This window comes from Ochotona curzoniae, unplaced genomic scaffold (genome assembly GCF_017591425.1).
Source record: "Ochotona curzoniae isolate NIBS_2020 unplaced genomic scaffold, NIBS_Ocur_1.0 scaffold_3835, whole genome shotgun sequence".
NCBI lineage: Eukaryota > Metazoa > Chordata > Mammalia > Lagomorpha > Ochotonidae > Ochotona > Ochotona curzoniae.
The window spans coordinates 3659632-3682860 of NW_024467114.1; the positions used below are offsets into that span (position 1 = coordinate 3659632).

At 45.1% G+C, this 23229-nt stretch overlaps 1 protein-coding gene across 1 annotated transcript in view; it reads right to left on the reverse strand.

Annotated features, from left to right (window-relative positions):
- SEMA3E (semaphorin 3E) overlaps nt 1–23229 on the reverse strand; it is a 168062-nt gene that overhangs the window by 45462 nt on the left and 99371 nt on the right. The window contains exons 2-4 of the mRNA XM_040964788.1: nt 22158–22318; nt 8003–8062; nt 5678–5797 (exon numbers count right to left, since the gene is read on the reverse strand). Coding sequence (XP_040820722.1) covers nt 5678–5797; nt 8003–8062; nt 22158–22318 — 341 coding nt within the window. The remainder of the gene's footprint in view (nt 1–5677; nt 5798–8002; nt 8063–22157; nt 22319–23229) is intronic.

The following is a 23229-nucleotide window of genomic DNA, read 5'->3' on the forward strand; positions in this document are numbered from 1 at the left end:
CAAATAACAGACTGCTAGCCCCTGGAGAAAGCGCCAGGCCACCTTCCGCAGCCCCAGGGCTCGCCACAGTGTCTTTCCTACCAGTTGCACTGAAAAACAGTCTTGGATTTCAGGTGAAAAGAAGCAGTAACAACAGACAATGGCAGGTGTCTCAGCGGGCAAGCTGTGGGATTTACTTTACAGTGCAGCCGCTCTGGAAGGCCTCTGAGGCTGCATGCTGAACCTTGACTCGGCGTGGCACCCGAAGAAGCCTTCTCTACTTCCTCAAGGAAAGGGCCTAGCTTCCCTTTTAAAAGAAAGATTGACATGCTGTCTGTCAGCTGGCTGTTGTGAATCTCCACAATTTCCTCTTTCCCATTTCAAGTCTGCTTCCAATGTTTCAGAAAGTAACAAGAGGAGCCACAGCTGGGCGGAAAGTCTCAGTTCTAACACTTCAAGATACCAAGAGCAGTGAGTTCCAGCATATGAAGCTGGAGGTCCACGCTGGTCCGCCTTCTCCTCCCTCCAAGAGCTCAGGAGGATGAATTTTATATTAAAAAGTGACTGACAGAAAGATCCCAGTGGAATTCAGTCCATTCAGTGCATTATGTGAACAGAAGACCGAGAAACAACCAGCAGTGTAGCAGTGACAGCTCACCACAAGGCATGCCGCTACACCTTTAAGAACCACTTTTCAGAATTGTAATAAAACGTAAAATATCTGAAGAAAATGATAAGGGAACAAACTAAAGTTAGAAAAACTTGGATATGACAACTCAAAGAAAGACTGAAATAAAAGAAATATTTTCAAAAGACACATATGACACCATGTTGGATGGTTTTAGTTTCCCACAGATTCACGGCTCACTCAAATCTGCACTTCCAGCTCAAGTCTTCCTTCTGAGAACTAGGCTTTCTTTTTAAAGATTTATTTATTGTTATTGCAAAGTCATACAGAGAGGAGGAAAGACAGAAGATTCTTCTGTCTAACGATTCACTCCCCAAGTGAGCGCAACGGCCGGTGCTGTGCCGATCTGAAGCTGGGAGCCAGGAACTTTCTCCAGGTCTCCCACACGGGTGCAGGGTCCCAAGGCTTTAGGCCGTCCTTGACTGCTTTCCCAGGCCACAGGCAGGGAGCTGGAAGGGAAGTGGAGCTTCTGGGATTAGAACCGGCGCCCATATGGTATCCCAGTGCGTTCAAGGCAAAGACCTTAACCATTACACTATCACTCCAGGCCTGCTCTTATTTCTTCTCTTTCGCTATATTACTCTTGGTTAAACAGCATTATTGCCTGTAATTTGTCACCATTGTCACCGCTTAAGCTCTCACGTCATCCCCACATCAAAGCTGTTTTCTTTGGAGCTCTATTGTCATTGCCTACTATACGTACCAACCTGATTGTACCGACTTGGTTCACGCATTTACTCTCACCCAGATTATGGCATTTCCCAGTTCTTTGGTTCAATGAGAGAAGGGATGGTGTGACAGGGAGAGAGGGACGAAGGGGAGAGGAGACGGGTAGGAGACGGGTAGGAGGCGAGAGAGCGGATGGAGAGGGAGAAGGAAAAGGTTGGGTGTGAGGAGAGAGAAGGGAGAGACTCCTTCAGAGGAGACCACCCCCAACCCCCCTCAGGGTCCCCCAATTCAACTCTCCTGGCTCTGGCCTCAACCTTTCCAGTAACTGTAAGTGGAAATGAACAAGCTAGAAGTGGGAAATATGAGCCACTGTTAGGGTGGCAAAAACATTCCACTATGCTCGCACAGCTCCCTGTTGCTGTTGAAGACTGCACTTTGAACAACCAAGGAGATCCCTTTGAATTCCCTGCCACCTGCAGCCTCGGTGCCTTGTGCCCTCAGGGCTCCCACTGTGATGCTTCTCCATCTGCCTGCGTTCCACACTCCCTAGGCCTTGCTGTGGTAACACACTGCTCAGAACTACCACCATCTCCTGGGAAGACGCTGGCCAACTGCCTCCCGACTGCCTCTCTCCTTTCATCACTCCCTGCTTGAGTCAATTCTAAATACTATTAATGTCACGTCAATCACTTGTTCTGTTCCTACCCTCTTCCTGGTATCCATGCTGTTTTGAGAAATGGTGCAGAATGTCACTGTCCAGTGAGGACTCTCCACCGATTTGTCCCAGCCCTCTCCCTCGCTGTTCCCTAGCCAACCAGGCCCATGCCTGACTCTATGTTTTTTGCTCAAGGCATTTTTTTTTGGCCTGTAGTGACTGGAAACATTTCATTTCCTCATAGAAAATGGCTTGAGGTCTCCCAGTGGCGCTTGGGCATACATCTCTTACAGCTCTACCACATGGCCATAAGTACCTGTTATGACACAAGTAGATTTTTTTTTCTTAAAATGTCATTTAGTATTCACATAATTATGTGAGATATTGTTTAATCATATTCAATGATTATGAATAAGGTATCTTGTACTCAGAGGTCCCATTTTGACTCAAGGATTTAAATCCTTAATACATGAATAACTGATATGACACAAAAAAATGCTACAGATGAAGCTGAGTTACACAATGTCCTTATTCTGTGGATAATGTGGATTAATGCTTCCAGAGACAACAATGACAACTTGATCACACTTAAAAACACAACCATCTGACAACTCTAGGAAGCAACTGGAATTTTTCACTTGAGGAATTTCCTTAATTATTTCTTCTCCAAAGACTTCAGAGAGGAATGATTGGAAAAAGATAACCAAAGCTAAAGATAAATTAGCTTGGGAAATCAAACAGCAGAGATTTGCATTCCCAGATCAGTTGAAAAGCGAGGGCAGATGCACAGAAATGGGGTGGATGCTTTGCTTCTTATCTGAATCCTTGTCTGACAACTGAGCTACGTGTGCAAGCAGACCACAAACAGCATGCAGCAAGGGTAACGAAGCTGGCTGCTGTGACTTGCTGGAAGCATGAGTTTGACTCCAGCCAAGTGAGTTGTCTTTGAGGACAAAAATCAACCTTCTTTAAAAAGAACGCAGAAACAAGAATCTTGAAGAAAAATATATAATGTCCAGTACACAGTAAAAAAGACTTGACATGCAAAACACCAAAAACAGTAACACAGAATTAAGAGAAAGAATAGTCAGGGCAAACGGGTCTTGAGAGGCAGGTGGTCAAATGAGCAAGGAAGGGATTTAAGACAACTGCTAAAGACTTCAAGGACTTGGAGGACTTAGAGTAAAATGGAGTCCTGTGAGTAAAAATAGGGTCAGAATGCTCATTTTAGAAGTGGAAAATTCCAGGGTAAAAAAGTCTGAAATCTGTGCAAAAAACTAATTGGGTGAGTATAGTCAGAGCACTGAGATGAGTGACCGTATTCATTCCATCTAAAGAGTAAAGAGACGGAATAAAGAGGTGTCTCAGTGACCTGTGGGACCGTCCTTCGTAGTCCAATCCCTGGAGAAGTGCAACTTGGACGGAGCAAAATCTGTCCGTGACACGAATGAAGAATGACCACAACTTTGCCCAGTTAGATGCAAAAGACAAACTTAGGTCTCCAGCAGTCTCCTCACAGGCAGAGCCACCCGTCTCCACCACCAGTTCTGCAGAGTTCAGGGCAAGGGACGGAGGTGTCACTCCCCAAAACACAGAGACAACACTGTGAAAGGCGAGGAAAGGGCAAATCGGGTAAAAGCTGTAAGAATAAAGCAGCACTTGGGAAAGAAGTTACGGGAAAACAGGGAATTCCTAAAAGGAAAATAAAAAACTGCTAAGCCTCAACAGCTGCTGCCAACCCAGTAGCAGGAAAGACAGCTCCAACATGAAGGGGAAATGAAGGCATTTTCAGATCAATGAAAACTGAGTTTGTTGCCAGCAGATGTTACCGTAAGATGCACTCAGACAAATGCATGAACACGCAGGTGCCCCGTGTGTATTTGCACACACGGGTATCTTTTGACTTCTCATTGGCCTGATCTGCCTTTCCAAACACTAACGCTCTACTATACCGTCCGCACTGCTTCTTTAAGATGGCTCAATAAAAACACACTGTGATGACTCCTTTAATCTACTACTGGACATGATTACCCTTTACAATATGCTTGGAGGGACTGGCGTTGTGGTGCAGTGGGCTAAGTCGCTGCCTGTGAGGCCTATGTCCTACAGGAACAGTGGTTCCACTTCCAGCTGATCCACTTCCACTCCGGTTCCCTGTAATTTGCCTCAGAAAGCAGCGGGAGATGGCCCAGGTGCTTGGGGGCCTGGGTGGAGTTCCAGCTTCAGGCATTGGCCTAGCCCAGTCCTCGCCCGCTGTGGCCATTGGAGAGTGAACCAGTGGGTGGGAGATCTCACTCCCATTCTCCCCTCCGTCAGTCTGCCTTTCAAATACACAGAGACACTTTTTTATATATACATAAAATACACTAATGACAACTCCTTGTAAAGCTAGGCGACAGCTAATGTACCTCGGTCAAGGGTACTTTTTAATACTGCTACTAATCATTTCAAATATTGCTAATTATAATACACCTGAGTGTTAACTAGAGGAAGGAATATCAGAAAGATTTTTAATTATATTCTTTATATCTTTATATTCTTTATATCTGGTGGCTAGAAATACAGTTTCTGCTATCCTTTTGTAAATGGGGTATAAGAACCAAGATGAGTTAGCACTGTGCCCTCATTGATGTGTACCCCACTTTAACGCAGGATTCAGATTTCAGATCTAAAGGAAAGATCAAAAGATTGGGGATCTTGACATCAGAGTGTTATCTCGGAGCTCCAGTGTGAGGATGTGAGATAATGCGCCTTAGCAGGCAGGTGAGACAGCCAGCCTTTAGAGCTCCCTACTGTGTGGGCCCAGCCTACATGACTGGCCTCCCAGCCTGCTACTGGTGGAGAGTGTTTGTATACAGGATTCTGCTGGGATGGCTTTCAGGGTACACCCCCTTGTGGGCGGCTCTCAGGGAAGGAAACAGAGAGCCCCCCACGTGGTTATTTACCTTTAATCACTTGGACACATTCCCACTCTGCATTCCCACTTCACCTGACTCAGAAAAAGTAACTACACATTCAAAATGTCCTTACATTGCCTTGACAAGGCTTATTTACATAAATTACATATTTCGTGGTGAAGTTCTCCTTATTAATTTTTTAAAGGATTAATGTATTTGGAAGGCAGAATTACAGAGAAAAGGAGCACTGGAGAGGCATCTTCTGTCTGATACTTCACTCCCCAAGTAGCTGAAGGGACCAGGGTTGGGCCAGGTTGAAGGCAGGGGCCAGGAGCTTATTCTGGATCTCCTATGCGGGTGCAGGGCATAAGCACTTGGGTCATCCTCAGCTGTTTTTCCGAAGTGGAGCAGCTTGGACTTGAATCGGTACCCATATAGGATGCCAGCACTGCAGGTGACAGCTTTGCTAGCCATGCCACAGTGCCAGTTCCAATGGCAAAATTAATAAAGGACACAGGATCACAACAGAGCACACAATATGATTATAACACATGTGTTTGAAGCTGGTCAACTGAGCCCACAACATCATTCAGAGAAGGAATAGTGAGGGAAGTACCGGGTGCATGGATTTTACAGTGAGCAGGATTCACAGGAGGCCCAGCAAGGTCACTGTCCTGTCTCAGAAGTGCAGAGCACCTAACTGACATTGGTGTTTTCCCCAGGAGTTGGATCACCCTTCTTCCCTTAGAAGGAAAGTTGTCTGAAGCATCAGCTGTGCCAAGGCCTTACCTCTGAGTGGTACCCAACCCTGACGAAGGCGCACAGGGGGTCAAAGGCTCCGGTGCCGCAGGTCAGAAGGTGTGTCCTGTTATAGTGGTGCAAAACCCTCACGTAGTTTGCACACTCACTCTGAAGTAGGAACAAAAGGGAGCAAGTTGGTTAGTGTCATCCAAAGCATTTGGCCCTAGTAGAAAAATGCTGATTTCCTATAACCCTAGGACTCCCAGCTTCACCACTAGTCAGCCTTGGATGTAGCAGGTAGGAAGGGCAGGTGGAAGAGGAGAGGGACCCAGGGATGGGGTGGGAGAAGCAGCTGGGGTGCCCAGCACATATTCCAGCACATGGCAATCAGGGGTGTATCCTACACCACATGTTCTAGTTCACAGCTGGAGAATTTAAAAAGCACCGCTTGAACATCAGCCCAGGCACACAGTGCTGCGGCAACATCAACACGTCCCTCTGTGTAGCGAAGCTATTCCTGGGGCTGCTGTTCTTTAAGCAGAACATCAACAATAAATCAGCATGAAGCCAGGAGTCTGATCATTAGAACAAGCTCTGTTCTGTGTGAAGAAACTTCTGCAGACCTGAACGTGTCACAGCACTGGGGCATTCTGAAAGCCAGTTTTCCAGTCTCTTAATGCATGGGGAGCTAAGAGCAGAAATCACCCTGGATTGTAGGGTTCCTGGAAGATGACAGTCCAGGGACCAGCAGCCTTTCTCAACAGAGTGACTGACTGTTGATTCATTTTGTTAGGTGGGCACATGGTCCCTGCGCAGTGGCTTCCCTCCATGCTCTCACATGGACACAGCCACAGGCAATGCCAACTGAATGTGCATGGCTGTGCCATGACAGAACTTCAATGCACAAAAACTGACCAGTGGCCACACTTGCTTGTGGGGCCATGCAGCTGAGCTTCTTGAGGGTAGAATAGCATTTCACACATCTCTGCATCCCCGTTACACCAGTGCCCAACAGAGACTACACACTTAACAGGGTTTAACACACTCATGATTCAGTATGTTTTAGGATCAATATGCTGGGTTAAAAAAATTCAAAATTATTAATAATCCAACTTTGGCTACATTAATTCTAACTAGCACCCTCTTGGAAAATGAGGTGCTGTTTTATTAGCAATAAATTATGAAAGAAATATGCATCTGAAATATGAAATTTGGCATCTGAGCGCTAAATATTACCTTGAAAGCAATACACGAGATGAACAGTACAAGTAATGCTTTATAAGGATATACTGTGATGCCAACCCATTAGTTTCTTGTCACGGGGCTGGGATGAACAGGCTAGCAAACCCATGTCATCGGAAGTGACTGGAACAATAGCACGTGCTAAGCAAGTATGAGGAAAGCATTGCTGGTTGATGTGAACACACAGATGGGTTTCTCTGATTTCCCACCCTCCTGGCATGCCATTCTGTGGGCTGCCATTCGGGCACAGTGGAAGCGTTCTGTTTTCGCATAGCTGCTCCTGTGCTTCCGTCACAGCCTGGCATGAACCAATCCCACCACGTTTTGGCTCAGTGGAGCTTAGCTTGACAGGGCGGTGAGTGTGTTCAATTAGTCAGCATGTGGGCTAAGGCTGTAAGAATGTGTTCACTCATTCCTTGGCTGTGACCCAACTGCTACAGAAAATCCAGTTGATACAACACGTGGTGGTCTTTTACGTGGCGTCTTTGTTTTTCTTACAAAAACACGAGTTCACCTTCAAAGGCACACAGACAATGGGCCATCAGGTCAGTCAGCGACTCCCAGCATGCCACAGTCCTCCCACTCACACCTTGATGTGGAAGGGGCTGTGTCCAGCAGCTGCTGAGCAGAGCATTTTCCCACTCGCGCGTAGCAGGGAAGACAATATTGCTCCTTAGAGCAGGAGAGGCCCTCAGAACATTCTGGAATAGGTAATGTGTGAGTGTGTGTGTGGTCTTTGGTCACTCTGTGTTTTCTCTCCCTTTGTTTCATTTATTTCTCATTTACTGTTCAATACAAATCTCCCAAAGAATGTGATTAACTTTTTCTCAAACAAAAAACTACCTTTGATTATTTTTCTCCCAAATACATAGGAACTAAGCATTAGCTTGAGGAACATATAAAGCTCAAGATGGTTAAGATGCAATAGGCAAAATTAAAATCAAGATCTGAATGGCCCCATGGCTTCCTTTAACTCTATACTGAAATTAATCTTTATATAACCATACATTTCAACTATGCATACTTTTTCTCATAAGTTTCAGATTTTTTTTTAAAGCAGCAAATAAAAGTTTAGTTACTTAATCTTTTGTGGTTGATCAGAGCAAAAACTGACAATGAAATAAGACTTACTGCATCTTTTCCTTTCATTATGCATTCTTCTATTTTCAGTGCTGAACTCGGCCAGTGTATCTGAAATAAAGATAATGCACTATTATGGCAATTACATGTAAAAATAAACCATATTACAAAACCATTTATCTTCTTTTATAATTAATATAGTTCTATTTTGTTCCATTTTCTGAGAAGAGAAAAACCAGATTTTATCTCCTTCCCCTAATTATTTGCATAATTAAGAACCTTATTGCTGCTTTTACTTCATGCTAAACCTTATTTTAAAAGTCTTTTTGAGCCTCATCACAAGTCAGTCAGTCCTTAATCAGGTGCTGGCCTTTCTCCTGAACTTGACCTTCTATCCATTCAGTTTAGGCACCACGGTGAGTTCTGTTTCTGTTTTCACCCTTAGCGTGCATCTTCTGGGGAGGGATTGGCCATCACACCTGCTGAGTGAATGACTCCTTGAAGACTCGCCCAAGTGCATCGCCCAGCAGCGTACTACACTCCATGTTTGATTATTTTTTCAAACACCTCTTAACTTTGATCAGTTTCAACTGGTTACCGGGAAGTTTCCACCACATTTCAAGGTTTCTGGCTTTTTCTTTGAAGAGGCAGAAAACACCCAGTGCTTCGTGGTCATCTCTGAGCGCCCGGGGACACAGGTCAGCAGCCACTGTTCACTAGGCGCGTGCACTTCTGATGATAAAATGTAATCTTTTTATTATTTGACCATTTTCTTCTTGGATTCCTCTGCTGCTCTACAGACCTGATCACATGACGTGCCAGACACGGGGCCGTGAGTCTCACTGTAATTTTTCTTCCGTTTGCTTTACAAAGTCACTTGTATGGATCTATCCGTGGTCACTGCCATCCTCAGCCTGGAAAAGTCCTCTTTATTTCCCTAGTCTTTCCTTCCTGTAGGCTCTGCTTTTATCCCCTCAGCAGACAACAACTGCCTCTATAACTGTGTACTCTTAAATTTGTTGGTATATATCACTTTTCAAAAAATCTACCTATTTTCAGTGTATTTGAAAGGCAGAATTCAGAGATGGAGAGAGGTCTTTCACCTGCCTGACACAGACAGGACCTGGCCAGGGCAGAGCCAGGATCCTGAAGTTCAATCCACATCTCACACGTGTGTTGCAGGGATCGAGGACATTGAGCCTTCCCACATGCGCATTAGCAGGAAGCTGAACTAGAAGCAGGACAGCTGGGACTCCAACCAGTCACTCTGCACGGGACAGGGGCACCTTGGGCAGTGACTTCACGGATGTGCCAAATGCCTGTCCATACAATCTCTGCACAGACTCCTAATTCACATGCATGACACTGACTTGTACCGCTCTTGTTTCCCTCTTTCATGTACACATTTGGGTTCTTTCGGTGCCTTCAGAGCCCCCTGTGCACACAGAGCCTGCTGTTTCTTCTTGCTGTGTGAGTTTTCTTATCTGTACTCCCAGGGATGGACACCTGATCGCCCCCTTTTGGTATTTGTGTGGGATACTAACAGGGCATGGAACCAGGACCAGAATTAGGAGACTCTCATTTTTGTGCTGAGCATGTTAAAGGCACACCCAGGGGTCATGACTGAGGTGCTGGCATCACATGTGGCCAACAAACTCCCAGCTGCTCCCTTCCCATCCAGCTTCCTGATGTGTTTTGTTGTGTTTGTTACATGACTGAATTTAGTATCACAGGGCTAGCGCTCTGACTGCATTTTAAGTATCAAGTAATCAGCGCTGACATTGGTGTAATGAGCCCCAGAGTTGGCCACTAGCTTGATTGAACAGCAGGTGCCCCTTACGCTCTTCCTACAGCATACACAGTTTACATAAAAACACACGAGTGCTCGTATGTTGCAACACGAGAACAAAAGATGGAGGGAAGAAAAATAGAGATCTGGAGGAAAATCAACACAAGAAGCCAAAGGCACAAAATCCCAGAGTGGGTGTTTATTTAAGCAACGAATCCAGCAGTGCCTGACATGTAGTTCATGCAAACACTTCAGTGTTGGGATAAGTGATGTGGTGCAGCTAGCTGAGCTCCTGCTTGGGACCTATGCACTCAGGGAGTGCTGGGCTCAAGTTTCGATCTAGCCTTTGGCTGCCTTATGCTGGGAGGCAGCAGATCATGGCTTGAGGGCTTTAGAACTTGTGATTTTCTCATGACTGCCTGGACTGCTCAAATGGACACGCTAGAATCTGGGCAGGCACGTACTGAGTGTGCACAAAATACAGATATGGGTGGATTCAAGAAAACAAAACACGAGTTTGAGGAGTGGGAAGATTTGCATGCAAGTCTGTTGATTGGCATGAAAAGACTAGAAAACATCTCACTCACAGTTCAGGATATTTATCAGCATATTTATTAAGACATAGGGCTCTTATTTTTCAGGTTATTAGCATGCCTTCTCATTCATGTTTCTTCATTATAAAAGATGCTGATTCGCTTAAGCTTGGGGTAATACATACTACAGACATGTATTCCAGTAATTTATGATTTGGGTTTCCTGTAAGTCTTGGCTTCATGATGACACATTTCCAAACCATTTATACCCACCGAGTGGGGGGCAATTCTACACAGCATCACCCCCATCTTTGGCTGCTTTTGTTCCTGATTGGGCTTTCTCCCAGCCTTAAGAGATGGACCCTCCCTCCACAGCAAGTGGGAGGGAATCTTCCTGGCCAGGATAATAAAGACAACGTGTCCCTTGGGACAAAGGCTGGACAGGTTTGCTCATGGCCCTTCCAAGCTCGGGATCTTCAAAGGTTGGTACCCCAGATGTGCTACACACGTCCCCAGGGGCTCATTGGCAAGGAAGCCCATGGAATTCTGGGGCTTGCTGCTTGCTGGGCTCGGTCAGCAGAGACTGCAGTCTGCATGGGAGTGGTGGCTCAGGCGCTTTCTGACAGCATCTGGGAGTTAGCTTGTATTGAAAGTGAGGTTGGATTTCAGACCCTTCCTAGGTTTTGACACAGAGATCATGCGTTGTGTGATGGGGTGACAAAGAATGGCTTTCCTAGGACAGTCCTGATATGCCTTGCTCCTAGCAGCATGCAATGCTTGCCAACTGCTGGGAGGACGGTTCTTCTTTCAGATGCATTTCACAAGAGCTTCACATCAAAACTTCTCCCAATGTCTTTGCAACACATTGCGTTTCTCCATCCTTCATTCGTCCATAGTGGCCTTACTTACTTTCTCTAGGACTTTAATGATTTGTGTACTTGATTTTAGGTTGCTTATTGGCCTATGAATTATAGAGGGCAAGGTGGGGGTTTATTTCTGTACCATGCCTGGAATAGAGTCCCAAACACAACTCCTGTTTATTCAGCAGCTGTGGAAGGGCTTGCAACTATAGGTCAGCACCCGTAGGCGCATTCTGTGCAGAATCAGTGCATAAAGGTTGAGCAAGAAAGCTCTACCAGAGACCAAGAAAAGGAATCACTTCCAGCTTCAGTAGGAAGGATATAGTGGGCAGACGCTAAGCTTTGAAAGACTGGCAAGGTTTCTGAGGGTAGACAAAAGGATGCTGACCAGATTACTGCAGGCCAACGGGAGGAGAGAGACAAAAAGAAAAATGACAGGCAGTGAGTGCAGCAAGCCAACACATGAGAGCCCTCCCTGGGGAGAGTGGGGGTGGCGGAGAGGGCTCGCGCCAGTTGTGTTGCTGGTTTGCTTGCTTGTGTAATACAGTTAACAGGCTCAGGACTGCATCCAGACCATAACCCAGGGGACAGATTAGGACAAGAAAGACGTCACTGGAAATGCAGAATTACTTTTTAAAGCCATCACGTAGCAAAGTCCTGCCAAGCTCACGAGAGAAGTGATTTTCTCCATTTGTCCTGGCAACACGTCTCCTGGTCGTACTCCAGAATTTAGCATCAACAAAGCCCATGACATTGAGCTGTTTGTTCTGCACAAAACATTCCTAGAGGCAGTTAAGCTACAGGGTGCAGTGTTATTTCCAAGTTCCCTGGACCCAAAAATGGTACAAAACACAAAGGTTAAATCCACACCATTTCCTCATGGTACACCACAATATAATTTAATTGTTCCACTGTAGGTTAGCAGACCACTTGTTATTCTTGTACATCTTGAAGGATAAAAATAAAGATTCATTCAATGTAGTCTATCTTCATAGAATGTACTTAAGTGGCTAAGACTCTACTACTAAATTTCACTTATTCTAATGAAAAACATCAGCTTGTATTTGGAGTTTTCTTTCCATATTTTATATCTAAATGCAAAACCAGTGTCTACCAAGGTACATGTTAATTCTACATCCTATATATACCATTATAATAAATGAAATATATTTTGAATAAAACACATTCCTAATACCTTTTAAAGTGTAAGGCTTAACCTGAACACTTGACTGGCCTTAGTGTTTCTGCCTTGGCGCTTTTTAAAGCCTGACATGACTCAAGCACCTTTTGGGCCTGAATTATAGTCTTTTGGATGATAGACAAAATTGGTGCTTGACAAGCTTATTTTGAAAGCACTTGACCTAAAACAATGTTATAGCGACACAAACATTAGTGGTCCGGCACATGCCCTTTTTTATGGATGTGATGTGTTTAACTGCTATCATTAGCATGCTATATCATCTTACATTTACATGCAAATTACATTTTAATGCCTTTTTCTAAGTCAATAAAAATTAATTCCAAAACACTAGCTGATTTTCACCTCTGATGCAAAATAGTTAAGTAAATAAGAAAAGTATGCCTATTTTTATAAACAGAATTATCTAACAGGGCTATCATTTCTCTAGTTCTCCCATTTAAGTAGCAGACTGTCAACTCAAAATTACAGTGATGAAAATAATTATAGTGAAACCTGCTCAAATTTAGAAGCTTAGAGAAAAGCTGTGGACTAAAGTGGCTTCAATTGAAAGCTTATTATTCAATTTGGAGCATTTTGTGTCTTCTCATAAAATAATAAACATACTGATCTTTTATGTTTTCATGGAATGGAACAAAAGAAAAATTTGTACCTTAAACTAGTATTCAAGGGGATAGTTTTGATATGTTTATCAGGAAGTCTCATTAATTCTTATTAGTTAATTAAATGTGTACAGATTGCAAAGGGCTGCAAAGCCAGAATGGTGGCCAGATGACGCATGCTGTGTGGCTGAGGGCCCTGCCGTGCCAGCCTGTGGGTTCCCAGTACCGCCGCCAGAACTAATGGCTCCACTGGTTCTCAAGCGTTGCTAGGGTGAGGGGCAGCCATGCCATGGGCAGGAGAACCACGGGAGTCAGAAGTCATGGCGTCCTGTACACACTGGGAGACAGATGTTTTCCTGTAGGCAGCAGCCTGCTCCTTAGGGATGTTGATGTAGAAATGCTTGTTTCCCAGACAAAATAATTGGTTCTAAATTCTAACTGCCACTTAATGAGTTTCATGACTCTCTTCTCTTCTTTCCATTTATCCAAAATACTACAGATGGGTAAAAACTGGGCTATCATTTCTGTGTTGTTTCCATATTCAGAATTCCCCTGGGACTCCTGCATTGCTTGGAAGATGAAGTTGTGAAAGTGCGGAAGTCACCATCAACTCACATTCCACCCCTAACTCTCCTGGTGGAGACTCTCTCTCTCTCTCTCTCTCTCTCTCTCTCTCTCTAACCCGACCCATCCATGCGTCCCTGTCCCACCTTCTACTTCGGCCAAGGACATCAGTTCTACAGTGTCCATCCTTCCTCTGCTCCTTGCTCTGTCTGTGCCCACTTGTCAATCACACTTCTCTCACTCTAAGTCCAATGTTACGTCAACTTAATCAAATTGTGGTGATGTTAAAATCATCAACATTCATATTTCTTTTAATGCTGTCTATACTTATAAGAGTTTTTACTTTACATGTTGGGAATACATTTCATTTGTGGATAAAGTATCAAGTTAATCACATCTTTACTGTGGTTGATAATTATTTAAAAAGCACTAAAATTCCTTGATGGACAAGTCATTATGTTGATGAGATAGTTAATCATGGGGTCCCTGCATAGCTTTAGAATAAGAGTTTGGCACTAGAGGTTAGGGGTTGGAATGTTCAAAGCCATCCCCCAGCTCCTGGGATGGGACAGAATGAGCTGAGTCCCATGGCCCATGATTTAATCCATTGTGTCTCTACAATGAGGCTTCAAGTAGAATTCTGAATCAGGAGCTTCACAGAGCTTACTGATTGGTGAATGGACTGATGTCCTGGGAACAGGTACACCTGACTCCTTGGGGAAAAGCATCTGTAATTGGGACCACTTCAGACCTTGCACAATGTTCCCATTCACCTTGTTGTAATCATAGGCAAAATGTGGTAATCATGAGCAAAAAATGCATACTCTCCTCCAGGAACCACTTTCCCAACCAAAGCTTTAGTATACACTCATTTGGGAGTACCAGCCTAAGCTCTGCTCCCAGTTCCAGTCTCCTGCTAACGTGCACCCTGGGGGCAGCAGGTGATGGTGCAATTCCTTGAGTCCCTGTTATCCACGGGGGAGGCCCAGCGGGATTCTTGCTCCTGCTCTGGCCTGGTCCAGTCCTGGTTGTTATGGAATGAGCCAGTAGCTGTAAGATCCCTCATTTTCTTTCCCTCCTTCCCTTTCAAATTAAAAAACAAAAGAAGACATGGCAGCACAGAATTATCTAGTTTACATATATATAACAATAGTCAATATTTAGATACTGCTTACCATGTTTAAAGACATCACTCATCTGACCTCCCAAAGAAAAGCTAAGAGATAGGTCCTGGGGTTATCACTCCTTACAGACAGGGAGATGGGGAACAGAGCCGCCACAGGAATCCCTACAAAACTGTACCATGGGAAATAGCAACACTAGAAAATTTAAAAAAGAAATCAGCCGTTAGAGATCTCATATCTAATAGGCAACAGACTTGAAATGAGAGTGCGGGCAATTGCCCACAGAATCTGTAATTCTTTGCCATTCTACTCTTGCTCCTTTTCAAAAGCTTCTACAACAGAAGTGAACTATAATAAGTTAGAATAGAATTTTAAAAATGAACATATTGACTTCTTGTGTCTAGGTTCAAAAAAGCATGTTATCTGTCAATTGTGTCCCGTTCCAGCAATGAAATATTGATCAGAAAGAATGAGAACTTTTGAATTGTGCAGCAATAGAAAAAATTCACCATGCTTTATATTTATTTATAGCAAATTTAAGTATGAATAAGGATTTAAGTTTTCATTAAGGAATACAGAAAATAACATAGTGTTTAAAATATTCTCAATGTTTCATAGAAAAGCTTTACCATGTACACTATGTGGATGATCTTAATTTTTGATACTATTAACATTACTTTTAGTTTACTAATGAGCATTATCACAATGCTATGAAACATTAAAATGTTTTACAGTCATAGGACAAGGTTTTTTAAAATCACATCATTTAAAAAAAGAGACCATTTGGGCCTGGTGCGGTGGGGCAGTGGTTAAGGTGCTCGCCTTGCATGCCCGGGATCCCATATGGGTGCCGGTTCTAATCCCGGCAGCTCTGTTTCCCTTCCAGCTCCCTGCCTGTGGCCCAGGAAAGCAGTCGAGGACGGTCCAAAGCCTTGGGACACTGCACCTGCGTGGGAGACCTGGAAGAGGCTCCTGGCTTCGGATCGGCATAGCATCAACCGTTGCGCTCACTTGGGGAGTGAATCATCGGACGGAAGATCTTCCTCTCTGTCTCTCCTCTCTGTATATCTGCCTTTCCAATAAAATTAAAATAAATCTTAAAAAAAAAGAGAGACCGTTTGAGTTCCCAGTTGTGTGAATATTACATTGGCTCTAAGAAAACACCAGGATAGTTTTTCAGTTATTCATCATTTTTGGCTCTTCTTATGCATATTTAAAATTTTATTCATTTATTTGAGGGGCAGAGAGAGACACAGAGAGAAAAACATGCAGAGAGAGAAAGCCCGTATCTACCAGCTCACTCACCAAGTCTCTACAGTCCCTGCAGCCTTGGCTGGCTGAGGCTAGGAGCCAGGGACTCAACCTGATCTCCCCAAGCGATGGCAGGGATGCAGCTATTCGCGCCCTCTGGCACTGCTCCCAGCGACTGCACTAATGGGAAGCTAGAGTCAGGAGATGGAGCTGGAACTCAAACCAAAGTCTTCTGATAACACCCACAGGTGTCCCAGCTGACATCTCGGCCAGATCTTCCTCTACATCTCATCAACCAAGCATTTTCTGAGATTGATTCAACTCTTTAAAATACTTAAGTACAAATTTTACATGTCTCTATTCAGACCCTAGGGATTTAAGGTCAATTGAATTATACCAGAGATTAAAGTTCACACAGCTCTGCATCAACGTCCAATTAGAACATAATTCTGCTGCACATGAAGCTGCAAGATTGCCAAGTAGAAAGTCTAACCATCACCCAACACAGTCTCTACCTTGCTGCTTGTGACTTGACAATTCCAGGAGAGTACATCTGCCCAGGGAGGAGGAGGAGGAGAGAAGAGGCATGCACTTCTGTTTTAACTGCCCAGTCTGAAGCAAAAGTTTAAACACTAAGTAAGAAGTGAAAGGAAATAGACAATTTAAACCTGAGATGTCCTAACTGCCTGCTTTGGAATCCTAGCCACCTGGCTGGAGCCCTAACCGCCCGGGGCTGGAATCCTAACCAGCTGGACTGTTGCCCTAATGGCCTGGGGCTGGAGCCCTAACCGCCCAGGGCTGGAGCCCTAATGGCCTGGGGCTGGAGCTCTAGCCCATTGAAAGACTGGAGTTTCAGCAAAAAGAAATAGGCTTTGAAGAAACATGATAGGAAACAGCCCAGAACAGGCCATGGAAAGTTATCCACTGGCATACATTTGGCATGGATGGGGGGGGGGGGGAGAGACCAGGCTGAATCTGTTCACGTCATCCACTGGCAAATCCAAGCACCAGAACAGTGTGGGTCGAGCCGGGTTCGGTCGCAACAAAAATTAGTGCACAATACGGAATGCCAAGGTGAGGTTGCCTGTACCAGATGTGACTGCAGTGCCCAACCTGCATGCGCCAGAACCAGGAAGGGAGGGGGCGGAGCCAGCAGGGGAATAAGGGGTAGTTCCCTTGCTGGACAGCTACTCCCCCTGGAGTGCGTGAGCTGGGATGGGGGCGGACCAGACTAAGCAGGGCTACAACACCTGTGCGCCTCATGTGGACTAGATCAGGGAAAAGCCAGGCTGGGCTGATTAGTCCTACTGGTACAAACAAAATTAGAGTGGGTGAGGGTTATTTTTTGGCCTTAGCCACAGCATCAGCTGGCAGAAGCTGGCACTGGGGACTAGTTCTGTCAAGTCAAACCACAGAACTACCTGGAGAGTGCATAATCCGGGAGTGGGAGAGGCCTGAGAGGTAAATAGTGGGCTCCTCCCTCTTGGGTTACCACTTCCATGGGAGGGGACGAAAACCAGGACAGGGGCTGCAGTGGAATGGGGTGTGGGACAGACTGGGCTACTGCTACACATACTGGCAAACCAGGGTAGGGGGCAGGCCTTGTGGGGTTATTGTGGGTCGCTCTAACTAGGCTGCAGCTCCCACTGGGTTATGCGCGGGCCGAGTATGTGCTGGGCAGAACCAGGCTGGACTGCAACACCCATTGGTTCCAGTGGAAGGTGGAGCCGAAAACAGAATCAACCCAGCAATTGCAAACACCAGCTGATCAGGGTGATGGACTGTGCTGGGCCCTGTACTTGCTAGTACATACAAGAATCTGGTCTGAGAACACCTCAGACAAAGTTTCTTTGGAGATCTCCCCAATCGAAAAGCTGGACTCAGAACCCTAACCAAGAAAAGAGAGAAGACAGAACAGGTCAATCAACCATCTCAGCCATATGTTGGCAGTGAAATACGGGGCAAACAGAGACTCTATGATGGACTATGTCAATCAGTGGATTTTTCAAAGACCTCATAGTGCTTGGAGTGGCAAGACTGGCAGCGATTCATAACTGGTGAACTATCAAAACCACTTGAGCAAGAACCTCGGAGCATGCCCTACATGCGGGACCTGGGGAGGGTGGGAAAGTGGGTGGGCCTTCTCCCTTAATAACCCCCTTTAAACATGAAGGAAGTAATATGGAAATAATAGTCTTACCCACTTTCCTGTAGCCCTTGAACCTTTTTACCCTAATTAACTATGTAAAGATTGTAAAAAATATAATTTAAAAAATGGCAAAAAAAAAAAGAAAAGAAAAAGAAAAAGAAATAGGCTTTGGTGTTGTTTGTTTTCTTAGAGCTTGATACAAATGTAAGCGGAATCGACAGGTGGCCAAGTGAGAGGGGCCTGGAACATGCTGACTTTCTCTGAGTCCTCAGTCCATCTGGCCTGCTCTGCCATCCTCAGACACTCATATCAGGATCAGGAAATCTCACAGGGCTTTCATTTTTTTAAGATCTTTTATCCATTGATCACTCCTCAATGGCCGCAACGGCTAGAGCTGAGCTGATCAGAAGCCAGGAGTCTGGAGCTTCCTCTAGGTCTCCAATGAGGGGGCAGGGTCCCAAGGCTTTGGGCCATCCTCAACGGCTTTCTCAGGCCACAGGCTGGCAGCTGGATGGGAGGCAGGGCCGCCAGGATTAAAACTGGTGCCTATATGGGATCCCAGCATGTGCAAGGCGAGCACTTCAGCCACTAGGCTACCACGCCGGGCCCAGGGCTTCCACCCGCAGAACTATTTCCTCTAGTTCAGCCAATGCTCTTTTTGCATCAAAAGACTTCAGAAAAATGCAGAAAAGAAAAACTTGTCTTTAAAAAATTTCTTAGATTGTTACAGCTGAGGTCAAGATTTCTAGCCTAGGAAGTCTCACATTATTGGGGTTAGGTGGGGCAGGTTTTAGAGACTTTGAGCGAGAATCATAAAAACCACCAGCTTCTGGAAGATGCAAGGTGCTCATGTTAGATACAGCAAAGGAAGTTATCAAGTCAGAAGTTCAGGAGTGAGGACGCCGATTTAGTGCCAGAATGAACTGCTCTGTTTTGCCGTGAGGGTTAAGGGCAGTTTATGTCACGTACATACGCCAGAACAGGATTTGACTGTGATAGGCTGTAATTACGTGGTCTGAGAAATGTAATAAACAATTCGTAAAGCAAAGCTAATACAGTGTAGTAAGTCTATCAAATAGTGGATTCTTAGTTGTTTCAAAACTGCATGGGGAGAAAACCAATCCTAGAAGTGTGCATATCTAATACATTCTGATGATTTTATATCAAAACTGTTCAGCACCACAGACAGGCCCAGAGTTTCCCAGGGCCTGTACAGATACGCAGTAGCCCAGCATTTCACGATGCTGTACGTACACGGTGATTGCCCGAGAGGGTCTCTAATAATGTCACCAGAAGCAGACCTTACGCTAACTCGGCTGTCACTGCACTGAGCAGGCAGCCTATGGCGGGCCCACGCTGCTCCAGCTGGACGGACAGGCAGGGCTGGTGTAAAAGACGGAAGGCACAGCATTTGTGAGCTTTGAGGATTTCCCCTCGAGGACAGGAAGGCTATTCCACTGAAGAGCCTGCACTGCTCTCTCCTTGGCGCATTGCTAGACACCCCAGGTGAGCTCAGCGACCAGACTCCACTCTGAGTCATTTTCTAAGAGGCAGCTCAGAGCTTTGCCAGGTTTCCGGCTCTGGCATGGTTTTTGTCAGTCCTTTTCTGCACATATTCTGGTCTCTGTGGTCTGGAAGGCCTGATGATACAAGCAGGCTTGAAGAATAAACGGAAATAGGCAGAGGATTCCCTTTCTGTGCCCTGAAGGGAAATCCCATTAAGGTGGGAAGCTGCTGCGTCCCATCTCACTGTACAGGAAATGGCTCAGCAGCATTGTGAGAGGTGTCCAGAAACCTTGGTACCAATGTAGAGTCCTGGCTATTCCACTTCCGCTCCAGCTGCTTACTGATGGCCTGGCAACTTGCTAGTGGCACTGAGGATGGCCTGAGTCCTTGGGTTCCAGCACCCACGTGGGAGACCTGGCAGCTTGCTAGTGGCACCAGAGGACGGTTCAAGTCCTTGGGTCCCAGCACCCACGTGGGAGACCTGGCACCTTGCTAGTGGCACCAGAGGACGGTTCAAGTCCTTGGGTCCCAGCACCCACGTGGGAGACCTGGCAGCTTGCTAGTGGCACCAGAGGATGGTTCAAGTCCTTGGGTACCTGCAGCCACATGGGAGGCCTGGAAGAAGCTCTTGGATGCTGGCTTGGACTGGCCTAACTCTGACCCAGCAGATGGAGAATCTCTCTCTGTATAACCTACTTCCAAATAAAATAAATAAATAAATAAATAAATCTTAAAAAAAAAAGAAAGAAAAAGAAACAAAAGAGCTGCAGAAATTCCCATAAACCAGGAACCTAAAGAGCCAATTCAAAGCACGTAATTGTAGTCAAGCAATGTGTGTGTGTGGGTGGGTGGGGGGTGGGTGGGTGTGGTGGGTGGGGGAGACAGGAGCATGATGGCACAAATCCTCGTGATTCTGATGTGAATTATCTTCAATCCATCATTTTACATAATCTGTCAAGTTTGTATGAAGGCTGAGTAACACACTTATAAACACTCAAAATTCAGTGTTTTACTTTGGATCTTTCCTCAAGAAACTTGGACTTCTTCAGGAAAATACCAAACAGAAAGAAGGGTGATGTGGGAAGGTAGATCCTGTGCGTGCCTGAGGAGGATGAAGCCACAGCCGATAGGACAGGGGACCACAGCAGAGGGATTTAACTTTAGGAAACAGGAAACACTGAACTTACGGACTCTCACCACACTGAAAGGCAAAGACTGCAGTAGAGGATGTGGTGAAAAATTAGTGGAATTAAAACAACGACTTAAGCACATGGAAAAAAGAGATAATTTTTAACTTCAGCAGAAGCAAGAAAATTGCAGAAAGAAAGGAAGAGAACAAAAAAGGAAGGAGGTTAAGAATAATTTGATAAGCCAGGCCTGATGCAAAGACAGCCTAGTGACTAAATCCTCACCTTGCATGCACAGGGATCCCACATAGGGCCAGTTTGCATCCTGGCCGCTCCATTTCCCATATGGCTCCCTGCTTGTGGCCTGGGAAGGCAGTTGAGGATGGCCCAAAGCCTTGGGGGACCCAGAAGAAGCTCAGGGTTCCTGGGTTTGGATTGGCTCAGCTCCGGCTCTTGCAGCCACTTGGGGAGTGAATCAGCAGACAGAAGATCTGTCTCTCCTTTTCTTTGTAAATTTGACATTACAACACAAACAAATAAATCTTTAAAAATTTGATAACCCTACCCTGTGTGGCTCACTGGTGAACGCTGCTTTCCTGATTATAATAATGTCTAATGTGGTTGGATCTAACCAGGATTGCTTCTAACTCTAGTGAGAATTCGGAGGACAGGGGACTGGAGAACTGCGTGCAGAGCAGCCCACAGATGCTTGATGGACAGTGCTGCAAAGAGGAAGCCTAAATCTTCCTCCTCCCTAACGCTCACAGCTGTTGTCTCAATCAAAGACACTGAGAAAGAACGACAGAGTGCTTGTTAGAAATACAGAAATATGAAGCAAGAAAAAATCCAAAGATTTTAAACCATTTTCTGTGGGGTTTGGTAACTATCTAAGACCAAGGGTGGATGAGGCTCACTTAGTCAAAAGAATAAATGACCAAGAAAGGAGTTACACAATCCATACATTCATGCCAAGAAATACTATGGTCCAAATATTTCTGCCTGTTTCATGCAGACTGATACAAACCTAAAACAATTGAGATCAGTTCAACCTTGTCAGTAGAGACCATAAGAACCAGTTTTCTTCTTATCACAACCTTCTCTAGGAGGCGTCAGGCACTTGCATAATTTAATAGTACATGTTAATTAACGATATAGCCAATGGAACTGTGTGCTGTCACAGAACCATATTTCTTTAAGCTCAATGCTGGAGGGATGATGCCCAGGGGTTATTACTCGTTCAGCATGTGTCAAACTGCATTCTCACAACAATGGGTGTGGTGACAAGAAGAAGGCCATGCAAGAACAATGTCAGAAGCACCAGTTGGGGTTTCTGGAAGTCCAGACATCCAGGGGTTCTGGGCAAGTTCACGCACAATGGTGTGTAAGTAATTTCCTTTGAATGAATATTTTATTTGAATGAAGTAATCGCTGAAAATTTTAAAGGTGAAAAAAAGCTCAAGCTATACCCTTCCCATCCTGAGCCCCCGCGCCATGCTTCCGTACCTCTCTGTAGCCATCCGCGATCCGTTCCAAGCTGAGTGAGTACAGGAGGTCCCTGCCGCCCACGAACAGCCGTTCCTGATACTCATCCAGCAGCATTGTCTGGAGGTCAAGAAAGCCAAAAGGGCTGAGGAAGATGGACGTTCTGTTCCGCTCCAAGAGCTCTGCAATACAAACAGACATGCGCACTAAACACAGGAGCCGCGCAAACACCTTCCTTATTTCCCTACTGCCACTGAGCGGTTAGCGTTCATTTCAACAATTTCAGAGCCTTTGCCATGGATTGTTTGGAAATATTAGAAACAAGAGTGGATGGCTGTCCTCAGTACACACTGAGAGTTGGTTCCAGAACTTGCCTCTCTTTTGCAGATACCTAAATTCACAGGAGCACAAGTCCTTTATATGAAACAGTCTGGTGTTGGTATAATGGCTTATGCACATCTTCTCCCATACATCAAGTCACCAGGAGCTGACTTGCGCTGTGCGGATGGGCATAGCTGTGATGCTTTATTGCAAAGGGCCTAATGACAACGGACACCACTTTTTCAAGTATTTTTGATCCCCTATTGGTTGATCCTTGGTTACAGAGGCCACCCAGTCAGAGGACTGATTGTTCAGCACAACTGGCAGGATTTTTTTTTTTTTTGGTTGTTGTTATTAAGAAGTCTGTATTAACCAAGCTTGGTGACAACAGGGCCCACTAGAACTAGCAAATCACAAGTCTGTATAGCAATACACACATTCAAAACCCCAGGAAATAAATGGTCATCACCCTGAAGCCCATCTGTTAAACTGATGACTTATGTCCCAGCTTCTTCAGCAATATGTTATCCTAAGAGAAATACAGTGAATAACCTGGGCACACTTACAAAGCTGCAGACATTCACCTTTCCCTGGCTTCTCTGCCTACACTCCATTACTGCTTGGCCTTACTTACCTCTCCTGGAACTCTTGAAAAGTACACAGCCATGCTGTTAAAATAATGTATCAATTTTAAGTTGAAAATTTGAGACACTGGTTTTTTCATCTAAATAAAGGATCTGAAAACAAGCTTGGAAGGTGGAATGAACGAATA